Genomic DNA, 13,432 nt, shown 5'->3' on the forward strand with positions numbered 1-13,432 from the left:
AGGCCTGCGAGATGCCCTGGGAAAGAAGTTCCTAAGAGACGGTTTGAAGGTACCCACGCCCCGATAACCCTGCCTCTGAGAATAGATACATCGTTGCCTTCACATTACTAGACAAGTGAAGCAGACACCAGGCTACAGGAACAAAAGAGGAATGTGTAGTAGTATTACCCAGTACCATGTCTACACTGGGAGGAAATCAAGTGCCGTGAGCACACAGGCGGTCGGTCTCCCGCTTTCTGAATGTGATGCGAACAATGCTCGCTGTGTTCCTGTAAGCCATAGTCTAAGCAAGATAACCCAGAGTCCGTAAGATAGTTCATGCTTCCGTTCATTGTCCAAGAGGACAGTCACTAGAAACAAACTTCGGCACCCGTGTCTGAATACAGCTGTTTGCTGGAAAATAAGCCCAACCTGCAAGGGGCCATTTTGAATTTCTTAAATGGCTGAAATTTCGAAAGAGTTTAACTGACAATTTTTGAGTTACAGCATATCCGGCTAGCGTTGCTTACTGGTTTTGTTTTCTAAGAGTTAACACCTGTGACAATGAATCTCAGAAGAGACTTTGAACTTTTAATGTTGTTGATACTGGTGCAGACTATGGGGACTTGGAAAGTTGGACTAAATTACTTTTTTTATTATACTATGTTTAGGTATGGCCTCCATAGACTCATGTGTTTGAACAAGCCTATGGGGGCCAGGGAGTGGAATATCCTGGTTTGAACATGCTTGGCCCAGGGAGTGGCACTATTAGAAGGTGTGTCCTTGTTGGAGGAAGTGAGTCACTGTGGAGTGGGCTTGGAGACCCTCCTCCTAGCTGCCTGAGGATGCTCAGTCTGTTCCTGGCTTCCTTCAGATGAAGATGTAGAACTCAGCTCCTCCTGCACCATGCCTGCCTGGATGCTGCCATGCTCCCGCCTTGATGATAATGGACTGAACCTCTGAACCTATAAGCCAGCCCCAATTAAATGTTGTCCTTTATAAAACTTGGATTGGTCATGGTGTCTGTTCACAGCAGCAACACCCTAACTAAGAGAGAAGTTGATAGTAACTAGAGCATGTACTACCACTAAGAAAATAGTTCTGTTGGCCAGTGTTATCGCTAGATGTTCATTTTCCACCCAAGATGGATCAGAGCTGCAACTGATTAGACAACTGAAACACTGCTCATTTGTTCTTTCACAGAGCACTTATTTTGTGGACTCCATGTCAAATACTATTGTGAATGAGCGAGAGGCAAATCTCAGAGTATGCTCAGAAGTGTTGAGACCAATGGGGAGAAGAAGATAGGAGACTTCATCGTATCAAGTCATTCTTGTGTAAAATTCCTGTCAAGACATCTCGGGCTATGGAACTGACATCCCTGGGCCCATGAGGTAGAAGAGATATGAACAGTTATCTCTGTGAACTGGTGTGAACTGGCTCTAGCAAGAGTCTAAAACACTGTTTCTGGCCAAGTGCGTGTGAAAGCCTTTTCTGGTGGGAAAAGAGAAGTGGTCTGTCACACCAGCCACACACATAGCAAGTCAAATAAGGTCAGTGTGTGGGAAAGAGAGCCAGGTGGCACAGCCATGTCTAATGGGAATAGCCAAAGTCATAAAGCCAGCACAGACGCTTGACCAAGATCCAGCCAAGCCGAGCTGAGTGATGAGATCACCGTCATGTGGTCTTCCACTTTTGGTCTTGATCTCCATGTAGTGCAGGCTTGAGATGTTTTTAATATTTAATTTTAATATTTAATGCAACTTGGGGATATTAGATTGATGAGGAATTTCTTATGAGTCATTTATGCCTTCTCCAGGAGTACTGTTCCTAAGCTTCCCCAGGAAAATCTTGAGCATGCTACCCTTCCTGCTTTTAGAGAGATATCCTTCTCTGATCTTATTTGAAGGTCTTCCTTATGCTCTAAAGGTTGTGACTCAAATAAAGACACCAGAGATTTCCTTATGAGGCTCTGGCTCCAAGATACTCTTAGAACATCTGTCCCTGTACTTTCTCAGGAACAAGATAATCAACAAAGTAAACTTTAAAAGGTCAACAAGATTCAGCAGGCTAGAAGAGTCGGCGGATATCAGACTAAAAGCCTCTTCCTCCTATATACTCATGTGATTCCATGCATGTAAGATTGGGGGCTGCACACAGTATTCCCCTTGAGGAAAAGATACAGCAAGAAAGCTAGATTGGCCAGAGTAATGTCTTCTCTACACAGAGCCTTATATTGATAGACAAAAATGATGTGGACAAGTGATTAAAAAAAATAAGTGTTTAGACCTCCCCTTCTTAGAAAAGTTAGCTTGTGCAGGGTTGCTGTGGTGTTGTATACCCAAGGAACAAAAGAATACCAAGATTAGACAAATAAGTAAATTCTACAAAGATATACACATTGTATTATGGCAGAAATTGAATAATAACCACAGAAGCTTTGGACTGAAGGTTTTACTTGGGCCTAATAATGATTAACAGTCTGACCATTAAAAGTTCATAATACACTGCTTGGGACATGACAATCTGCCCAGGGTGGCTTGGAGATGTTTTTTCTGTCTACTGCCCTTGAAACTGTAAGAGCTCCCAACCTGAGAAGGGGCTGTCATGCTTTGGCAAAATATGCCTCTAGATTCTTTAAAAAAAATTGGTTGATGAGGGAAGTTATTGTAAAAGATAACTGTTCTGTCACAGATTATCAATGAGGATTAATTTATGACCCAGAGGAATGAAATACGTCTAGAGAGACAAAAATGATCTGATCTATGTTTTGGAACAACATGAATCTATCCCTGCCTACTGAGTTCTGTATAAATATAGACGCACCCTGACTGTCATCATTTAAGTGCAAGATTCCTTCTGACCACTGTGCCCAATTCACTTCTCCTTAGACAACCAACTCCTTATCCTTCTGCAGGATCTGGTCATCACCAGGACTGGTCTCCAGCAGCAAGGAAACTAGTCAGGTAGTGGGGAATCTTGGGGGAGCAGTCTTCAGAGTGTTAAATTTATGGCTGTAAATGGGGGAATTGGGGCATCTCCTATGAGATTCAAGGACTTTGAAAGATGCTGGGGGAAGATTTGTCTTGTTTCTAGTAACACATATAACTCGGAGGCCACTCTTACTGGTGATCTGAGGTTACATCATTTAGGGCTGGCAAGGACAGGTGCTCTTACAGTAATTCCAACAAAAGCAGGGGTGGGTTGGAGCAGAGTGCTAGTAGAACAATGGTAAGAGATGGTGATAATACAGGTATAGATTGGGTTACATTCAGCAGAGTCTGCTGACACGCTGGACATGAGGGAAGGCCCATAAAATGACGCCCTGGTTTTGTTCTGATTGGAAAGATGTAGTCAGCATTTCCTGAATTGGAGCAAAGACAATTGGGAGAGGAATGAGGTAAGCAAGATTTGGTGTTTTATTGTCTCTGAGCAAAGTTCCTTACGTAGCTCAGATTAACCTTGAACTCATGGTTCCCTAGCCTCAGCCTCCATAGTGTATACCACCATACTAACCAGGGATTAGCTTTGAATCAGTATGGTTTTGCATGTTTTCTAGTCATCTAATTTGAGATGTAGAACCAGGCAGTAGCATGCATGAATCTGGCTTGGAGAGGTGGAACTGTGTGAGTTCTTACGGTCATGCACACCTTCAGAGCCTGCAGGGACAGGAACACCTGAATCGTAAGTAGAAATTCAGTGGCTTGTGACTCTCTCACAAAGTTAGCTCATCCCAGCAGTGTTTCAAAAACTTTGCAACTACAGTATCGTTCAATTCCCGGAACAATCTCGGAGGGGGATGCTATTGTTTTCCCAGTTACAAATTGGGAAACTGAGGCACAGAAAGGTTGAGGAATTCACTCGGTGATAAGCAAGCGTCTACTAAATGGTACCTTGGCATCTCGGACTATGCTGGCTGCATCCAGAACTCTTGTTAGAGAAGAGATCCCACCCACTCATGTCCAGGGAGAATGCAGGCCATAGAAACTAAGTGAAGCCAAAACACTGTCCCCTTTGCTGTGAAGAGATTTGTATGAAATAACAGAGGAGACATAGTTGCCTCCTATGCCTGCTTTCGGTGGGTACATACCACCCAGTCCACAGCTTAGCTCCGTGGGAAGAAGTAGTAAGTACACACAGAGAGAGGCAAGCACAGCTCTCTGCACTCCCTGGGAATATGGTTAGCTTACAATTCCTACAATTACCAGATCTCCAGCAATGCTGAAGAGTAAAGGCAAGGACTGCACTGAGACCCTGACAGCTGTCTGAGGCTAACACTGTTCTGTACACACAATCCCTGTATCAAGAGGCCCTAAATAACTGCCTTTTCAGTTATAGTGCTTGAATGAGTGCAAGGACGTGGAGTTACTGACTTCACACAACATCAACCATTGTGGCTACCTTCCCATCCTTCCCTTGTTGGACACTGACATTTAGTTATTGTGGTTTTCTTTTATTTTATTTTCTAGCCTATGTAAAACTAAACTGAAGGACACATGTAAGTAACAACAGGTAGCCATTGAAGGTGCTGCATTTGGGACTCCTCAGCCCTTAAGAAAAAGAAGAGCCATTCGGGTTCCTGGTGCCTTAAGGTTTAATGCCACATCCCAAGGATTTGGACAGAAATAGTAAACTGCTGAAGTACAACTGAAATCCGACTGGAAATCACTTTATAGATTGATTTATTTATAAACTCGTTCAGAAAGGTTTCTTCATTTCTAAGCTTTCCTCAATAAACTAGAAATGGGGATTAAAACCTAAGTGTTCACTGTGCTTTCCAAAAGGAAACCTTTGGGGATGAATAAAAACTTGGTGTGGCACATATGAGTATGGAATGGCGAAAGTGAAATACAAGGGAGTGTACTGTACCTTGTTTTACCTGTAAGGAACACACACCTGACAAAAGGCAATTTTCACATCCAAGGTTGGTTCACTGCAGTAGTATAAGAAATGGAGGCTCATAAATACCTACAGGGAACAAAATTGGGTGATGAGTTTCCAGGGCACTAACTTTTAATTATCTAATAGTTTAGGTTTATAATCACATGCGTTATACACCGAGATCATGAACAGCACACACAGATGCATCATAATTTTCACCTGTATCTGTAAATGGGCACTTTTCACAAATTATAAATATCATATAATACAATGTGGTAAAATATTTTATCAGCGACGATGATTGATAGCATCATACTCATATGGTGCCAGGAACCATCAAGGAGAAGCTAAAAATGAGCAGGTAATCTTCCTGAGATGGTTCCTCACCGTCTGTACAGTTAGTTAATGACAGATATGCTTCTTTAGACAAGGCCGAAGACATTACACCTGGGGAAAGATTCCTGCTGTTCCTGTTATTATTAAATATATCTAACAATCACTAGGTATTAGCCCACTCTTTTAAACAGATTCCTGCAGAACAATGAGGATAGACTGTCTTTTGGTGATGCTACATAGACAAATAGATGACTTTTTGATTATTAATGATGACTCTATAAGAATTCCTAAAATTATATTAGTAGTTATTAAGATCTTTTATAATAGGAGTGCTATTAAGTCCTTTCAAATGTCAAAACTGCAATGAGAACTCCGCCCAATCTTCAAGTGTCAAGAGTTAATTGCTTCTGAGACAGCAAATGGGCACCTACAATTCAGAGAACATTCCAAGAGGTTGTAAAATCATTAAGCAAAGATCATAAGAAGGGAACTAATGATTTACTATAGGTACAGGGGCGGAAGTTAAAATACTGACTAGGTTTGTCTATGCAGAACTTCAATGATAACTTAGCTATGGTCTTTAACTCTCCATGAACCTGTAGAGCTGGTATCAGATAACGGACGTTTAGCCAGATAGATACTCCTCTCAATGAATATGCTTGTAAACATACTCCATTGTAAACTTCTTACTCAGTTCATGGCTTGAATTTATGTGTAAACGTGTGGTGAACTTTTTACCACGTGATCATGTGTTCTGAAAGTCATATGAGCACTGAAGACGAAGAGAGGAAACAACTTAGGAAGAACCTTTTAGAGAGAAGAACTTTCTTAGAAGACTTTTAGAGAGAACTTAGAAGTAAAGGCACTGGGAGTGAAGGCATTGGGAGTAAGGGCATTGTCATCGTTCCATCAGAGCAGGGGAAGAGAGCAAGATTAGGAGAAGAGAACAGAGAGAACTTTTTGGAGGAGAATTTTTGTTGAAACTTTTCGGAGAACCAAAGAAGTTAGAAATAGAGGATAAAAATCACTTTTCGAAGTGTCCCTTTTTCTTCCTGCAACTTTGACTACCAGGCTAGAAGTTAGAGTCAAGCAGTTCCTGCAGAGATAGAACAAAGGGTGCTTAACTTAAGCCCCTGCTGTTTCATGATGAGTAGCTAAACTTCTGGCCTCTGACAGAACTCAGATGGGCAGGTCAGCTAAAACAGCAGCGAAGTGACTTAGACTTAACACAAGTAAACATTTCATGATCGAGCAGCAATCCTAAATATCTCTCGAGACCAAGCCTTGTCCCTACAGAAGTTCTTCCCCCTCTGCTTACCTCGAGAGAGAACCAGAAGAAAGAAAAAAGTGCTGGGGCTGGCCCCCAACGATATAGTTTAGATACAGTGAATTGGATATTTCTAAAATGTTAAGGCTAAACACAAAATTTAAATAACACTTTCATTCACTACTAGGCATCTAGTTAAAAAAAAAAAAAAGCTCAAACATTTGCTCAAGGGGATGTGTATGGAAGCTTACTGTGGACTTTGATGTGTATTAGGTTCAGAACTATGTGTTCACTGTAGACTCATGTGCCGGAGGTTTGATCTCCAGCTCAGGTAACTGGGACATCATGGTACCAAACTAATAAATTAATAAGCCCTCTGATGGATTCACAATTGGATGGACGGCTGAGGGGTGTGGAAACTCAAGGAGACGGGGCCTGGGAAGGGGAGAGATATTGCTGTGGGTGTACCCTTCAGGGCTGTATCTTATTCCCTGTTCCTCACTCTCTCATTTCCTCTGCCTCCCTACTCACCACATGCTCCCTGCCATGATGTTCTCCCATACCGCGGGCTCGTGGGCTAACATCTCTGAAGTCGTGAGCCAGGAAACATATCTCCTTTAAATTCTTATTCTCAGTCATGTTACCTCAGTGATGGAAACTGACAGAATGCCAATAAGTTATCTAAAACATCTAATATAATTCTATGAAATATGTGAAACCATTGGATTCGAATTTAGTGCATAAATACAGATAAAATTTTCAGTGGGGGGGGAAGCAAGTTTGAAGTTCCCTTATTAAAGATTTAAAATAAAAAATAAAGATTTAAAATATACAAAAAAAAATAGCACCCAGTATTTTAAGTACATCTAACTACAGAACACAGAAAAGTGGGCACTCTATTAATAACTGTTTGGTCTTAGTGGGAATTAAGCTTTTTAATTATACTGTTTTCTGTGAGTTTGCAATATTTTAACAATTCTGCAAGGTTGCAAGGAGAGGCGACCCTTAAGGCAAGTGAAAACATGAATTCCTTGGGGATGAGACAGCCTCAGAAGAAGCTGACAGTTTCTCCCATTTAATTAAACACAATTTCTGAACAGCGTTGTGTGCAAGGCAACGTTCTGTGAGATCAAAGGATTTAAAACGGAGCACGGAGGTACAACTTCTGTTGCTGGCACATGATTGATGAGGTATCCCGAAAACCACTCTGAAGTCAAAACTCCTAAAAAAAACCGTTAGATGGGAAGCATAAAAGATCTTAAAACACATAGTTAAGCGGCTCAAAGGGGACAAGGAAGGTTCCGAGAAGCTGAGAACACTGGTGTGGGTACAGAGACACCCAGAGCAAAAGCTGCTGCTTGGCCCTCACCCGCCGATGCCTAGAATATCAAGTTTTTTGGGTTTTTTTTTTTTTCAGAGCTGGGGACCGAACCCAGGGCCTTGCGCTTCCTAGGCAAGCGCTCTACCACTAAGCTAAATCCCCCAACCCCAAGTTTTAAAGGGAATAGGCAGAGGACGGGAAGCAAGCTGCCATCTACCTATACGGGAGGTGGCACTGGCGAAAACCGCAAAAGCCTCGCTCGAGGAAATTTTAAAGCGACTTGATAAGGCAGCGGAATAATCCGGAAACAAGGTCTGAGTTGCTAGAATAGTGTTAAGCATCGGACTTTGAGGTGCATTCATCTTCCATATACGGAAGAGTAAAGGGATAAAAAGATCTGCTAATAAAGAACAGCCTGGGTACCCGTGCGGCTCGGTGAGAGGCATCCTGCTGGAAGTACAGGATTATTGTAGGAATCGCATATTGTTGAATAGAATTAAGAGCCCAGAGGGAGACAGAGACAAGCATGGAGGCCAGTTTATGTGAAGGTCTGCATTGTGGACATCTGGGGAAATGAAAAACCGTGTGTGTTGAGTCATGAATGAGATAAGCAGTCAGTCCCATGGAAGGAAAGTCAGCCCCTATTTATTGAAAGAAGACAGTTATTCCTTATTCTGCATTTGTGCGTGGGACGCTTGCATGTGTGTGTGTGCTTTGCAGACAGAAGCCTTAGTTACTTTCGTTCCAGTCTCAAGGAAGGCTAGATAGCAGATCAGATAGGAGATCCGATCAGTCTCCAGGAGCGTGAAAACCAGTAATTGCCTTGGATACGGGTTAGCCATGCATCCTTTCCCATATAAAGGACCTACGGCTCCTAAGATCGATGTTCCTCTGCGATGTCAGCCTAACCTACGTGTGATGCTTTCCAACCTGCTTTGCATCACTCGGGGGAAACTGAGGCCAAGAAGCTGCCCTGGGTGTTGACACTGTGGATGCTGGATGAGCACATTGCTGAGAGTAGCGAGGAACCTGTATCGGGTCCAAGAACCTTGTGCTACCTGCCGTTACCCAGGAAACGATGGCAGGGCTACCTTGGAAACTTGCAAACACGGTAATATCTCAGATTCTCAACGAGCTTTTAATTCTTAACTCGTGTTATATAGAAAAAAAAATCCAAATAAGGTTAAAAATCCTCAGAAAGGGTCAAATTTTAAATATTACAAATTATAAATATTACAAAAGAAATATAATAAAAACCAGAGGTATAAATAGCATGTAGATATGCCAAAATATAATGGAAATTATTACTAAACTGTATAAATTTATTAAGTCTGCTTATGAAAAGATTAATGGGGTTTTTTTTAAGTTGGCCACAAATCTGGGAGAGTATTTAAAACACTGATGGTGATCAATGGAAAAATGTGTCCAGAATCTATATAGGGTACTTTTATTTTTCTTTTCTTTTTTTCGGAGATGGGGACCAAACCAGGGCCTTCCGCTTACTAGGCAAGCGCTCTACCACTGAGCTAAATCCCCAACCCAGGGTACTTTTTAAAACAATGAAGAAAAACTCAAGAGAGTCCAGTAGAAAAATGAGCTAGACAAATTGCAAACCCTTTATCAAAAAAAAAATGCCCATAAACGCATGATGTGTAATAAAAATGAAACCACAGCAAACTCTCAGTTCATACCAAATGATAAGCAGCAGAAAAGAGTGAGATTTTTTCGCGATTTACAAGGTGAGCCTGCAGAGGACGGGGCCCGCCCACGCACTTTGAGAGCTGTGAGACTGGAAACGAACTTAAGAGAAACAGGATTGTTTCCTAAACCCGTGCACGTCATACAACCCAGCACATCTACATCCACTGGAGAGACGTTCTCGTGGTTTCCCTCAGGTTACACACACACACCAGAGAGCTCACCCAATGTCTCCGCGACAGCAGACTGAATAACGAAAACGTGGGAAAACATTGGCAGACAGAACAGCGAAGAGGTAAATTGTACGGTTTACATGCGGCGATGAGGTGGACCATGAAAGCAGCCGCTGTCGGCATCCTCCAATCTCTTCAAACACGGACTAAAACAGACCTGGTTTCGTTTAGGCAATGGAGGAACTTTGCAAGGCTCAGCAACTTGGGAGGAATTTTACCAATAACTATGTGTGGACTTATTCCTGCTCTGCAACTCCTCTCAGACATATTATATATGGCCCGATATGTTTAAAGTTTTTTTCTCCTGAGCATTGATAGTTTATGCAAATCCGACTGGTTCATTTCCCAAACGCTCATCGCTAAAAATCAGGCTACTTTTTGTAGGTGACCACGCGTCCTACAGATTGGTGCCTTCCCTTATTAGATCTGGCGTCTGGGGCGCTGGTTTGGACTTCGCTCCCACAGAGAATGAAGGCTGTTTTCCCTTGTCCTCCTGCAGCTCCTGGCCTGCTGCTCTTTGCCTGGAGGATTTCAGGTGGGTGGGTTTGCTCCTAATTGAAACATTCCCTCCCTCCCGGGGTGGAAGGGGACTTGTGAGACGGAAAAGTCACAGCAACGTAGGTGGCAACCCAAGGGAGCTGCAAGCCTGAAGCTCTCTGTCAGACAGCTAACTATGCAGGTCTGCAGGTCCGAGAATCTTCTCTAAGGCTTTTCCCTGTACAGCTGTTTCAGTCATTCACACTCCCCACAAGGAAGCAATAAAACTCCTTGGTTCATTAAATTGAATTTCAATGCAATCCTTACTTAGGTGTGTCACCGGGTCGTGTGTGTGTGTGTGTGTGTGTGTGTGTGTGTGTGTGTGTGTGTGTTCTTCCCATGAAAACTTTGTCACACACTTCAGTTCAACAGGTGAACATCTCAGTCATTGTGTTTGTGTTGCTTGTCCTAGCCATTCTACTCTGCATTTCCAACTTATGGTAATTCAGCACCAAACAATGTTAGCGCCCTGCACTTCTGAACCTTACAGCAATGACTTTCATTCCTGCTCTAATCAGTGAAGACACTTACGTTTGTTATCAACACCACCGTGCCTGGCCTTTGTTACGCTTGGAATTGTATTTTAAAGAAATTACGAAATCACGAAGAAAGAACTTTATACTGGTTTAAATATTTTAAGGACAGCATTTTATAGCTTTAATATTTTTTTCTCCTTAAGCATGCATATTTTAGACGCTACTAAAAATGTTGGTTTTATTTTATTGCTTTTTTCCCCCCAAAACGCTCATCTCTGCGAATTAAAATATTTTATTCCATTGTGGTTGCGTGTATCACATTGGAGAGTTCTCCCCAGTCATTTGTGCATGTGTCTTCTCACGGCGCCCTGTCACTTCTCAGACACTAGATTACTCGACACTCTCAATTCTGTTCACATCGCTGCCCCAAGCAGATGACGACCTCCTTCAAGGTAATGACGAGCTGTATTTATCATAACTCTGGTACCTAACACAGTCCTTCCTATGTGTCGGATGTCAAGTAAATGTTTATCGAATAAAAAGGGATCTAAATGGAAAACAAACAAAACCTCCTTCCTTCTCTGGCCCGAGTCTGAGTATTTTCATTATCTCTGCACATCGAGGACTGTCCATTTTCAATAAGGTCAGGTAAAGGGATTCAGAGTAGTCTGAAGAGCCTCGCTGGGGATGGCCTCAGAAATGTTCCCCAGCACTGCCGGTTAGTTCTGTACTGCTGCAGTGGGCACGTGGAAAATAACCGCCCTCACTACACCAACTGAAAGAAATGACATGTTTAAATCTTTAATGACTGACTGTTCTGGCTATGAAAAGCAAGCTCGCTGACCTTCCCGGGTTTGTATTACAGTGCCTCCAAATGCCACGCCAAGGCTGAATAAGTCACTGCGGGGTTTTATTGTTCCAAGAGAGGAACGCTCTGTATGATAATATCAGTGAACTGAAAAAACTTGTTTGGAAACCATATTTCTTGACACCAGGATAGAGAGCTTCTGGTACCATTGTGTGACAGGAATAATCTCTATTGGCCAAACTGCAGGTACGAGACGCGTACTGGTTTGTTAAGTGGAACTGGTGAGCAGTGTCTTCCATAAGTAACAGCATGGTTGATGCTCTAGTAGCTTCACTTCCCGCCGAAATTCTTTTCGGTCTTTTGCATATAATGAAAGAGCCCTTTTGAGTATGGGCAGACAACGTATTTGGGATTCCGTTGTTGTTTTCGTAATTCACAGATACCTTATTTACCTGTGAATTTCTTATCCAAACTATGGGGGTTTAAAAAAGCCATAAATGGAAAACTGAAAAGAAATCCTAATTGTTCTCGAGTTTCAAGTTGCAAGGTTTGTGTCTGCACTGAACTGTAGAGAGGGACAAGGCAGATCATTTGCTCCAAAAAATGTTTAAATTCCAACAGTTCTGTTGGACTTCTGTATAGCAAACATCTTATCTACAAGTGAACCCATTGCATATTTGGTTTATTGAAACAACCAACCTAAGAGGCTGCAAATGCATACACGTGGATCATAACTATGTAAGATACCTGGGAACTACAAAAACAACAACAGAGCCCCAAAACGTTCTCCACCCACACTCAAAGGGATTCTTCCTTTATCTGCAAAAGACTACATAGAAAATAACAAGTAACTATCATTTGGGAAGATACAGAAAATGAGATTAAGTTGAGTTTTCTGCTAAGAACTCTGTGTATGCTCAACGCGAGGTATTTTTATCTTCTTATGAAGAGAAACAATTATGAAGTCAACCAACGAGGCTCCACCAGCCCAGCTCGGTTTGCTCCGTGCGTTTGTAAATACAGTTCTGTTGGACGTAGCCTCCTCTCAGACTTCATGTGGCCTGCAAATGTTCCCACACTAAATGACCAAGCTGAGTGATTGTAAGAACCGTGTTCAAGCAAAGCCTAAGACAGTACTATCCTGCCCTTCGTGGACAAAGCTTTCCAACTGCTCACTTAAAACACTCGAAGCCAAGGAGATCTGAAAATACCGCCATTCACCCAAGGCAAAGGCCAGGAAAATGGAACGCAGCTCTACCCGTAAGTATGTAAGCATCGAAAGCGCTTTCTAGTAGCTGACGTATTTCGAGGTTTTATATCTTACACAGCATTTCATTTTTATTTATTCTTTATTATGTTTTTCACTTATTCACTTTCCATCCCGCTCACTGCCCCTCTCCCAGTCACCCCCTCCCACAATCCTTTCCCCAGGCCCCCTTCTCCTCTGAGCAGCAGGGTATCCCCCACCCTGGTACATCAAGTCTTTGTGGGGCTTGGTGCATCCTCTCCCACTGAGACCAGAGAAGGCAGCCCAGAGAGAACAACACACAGACAACAGCTTTGGGGACAGCCCCCACTCCAGTTGTTCAGGACCCACATGAAGGCCAAGCTGCACATCTGCTACATATGTGTGGGGAGGTCTAGGTCCAGGCCATAACACAGCACTTCTTAAAATAATGTCCATAGACTCTGAAAGTGTGTGTGTGCGTGCATGGGAGAGAGAGAGAGAGAGAGAGAGAGAGAGAGAGAGAGAGAGAGAGAGAGAGAGAGAGAGAGTCTGAATTTTGAATTTGAACTACAGTATGATTTGAAAGCACTTGGAAAAAAAAGTATTTAAACTTTGGGCTATCGCTTAAGAAAGAGATTGGCACAAGGTACTTAACCCAGCAAACATCT

General features: G+C 42.5%; 1 protein-coding gene across 4 annotated transcripts in view; it reads right to left on the reverse strand.

Moving 5' to 3' along the window:
• Positions 1 to 13,432, reverse strand: part of Mapk10 (mitogen-activated protein kinase 10) — a 270,635-nt gene that overhangs the window by 125,965 nt on the left and 131,238 nt on the right. For 2 of the 4 annotated variants that reach the window (XM_032915826.1, XM_032915829.1), the window contains exon 3: positions 4,876 to 4,947. The exons of 1 other annotated variant lie outside the window; for it this stretch is intronic. In XM_032915826.1, coding sequence (XP_032771717.1) covers positions 4,876 to 4,941 — 66 coding nt within the window. In that variant the 5' untranslated portion in view covers positions 4,942 to 4,947. Of the gene's footprint in view, positions 1 to 4,848; positions 4,948 to 13,432 lie in introns of all 4 variants that reach the window. One more of the 4 variants, XM_032915827.1, reaches the window with a different exon arrangement.

Source organism: Rattus rattus, chromosome 11, assembly GCF_011064425.1.
Source record: "Rattus rattus isolate New Zealand chromosome 11, Rrattus_CSIRO_v1, whole genome shotgun sequence".
Taxonomy (NCBI): domain Eukaryota; kingdom Metazoa; phylum Chordata; class Mammalia; order Rodentia; family Muridae; genus Rattus; species Rattus rattus.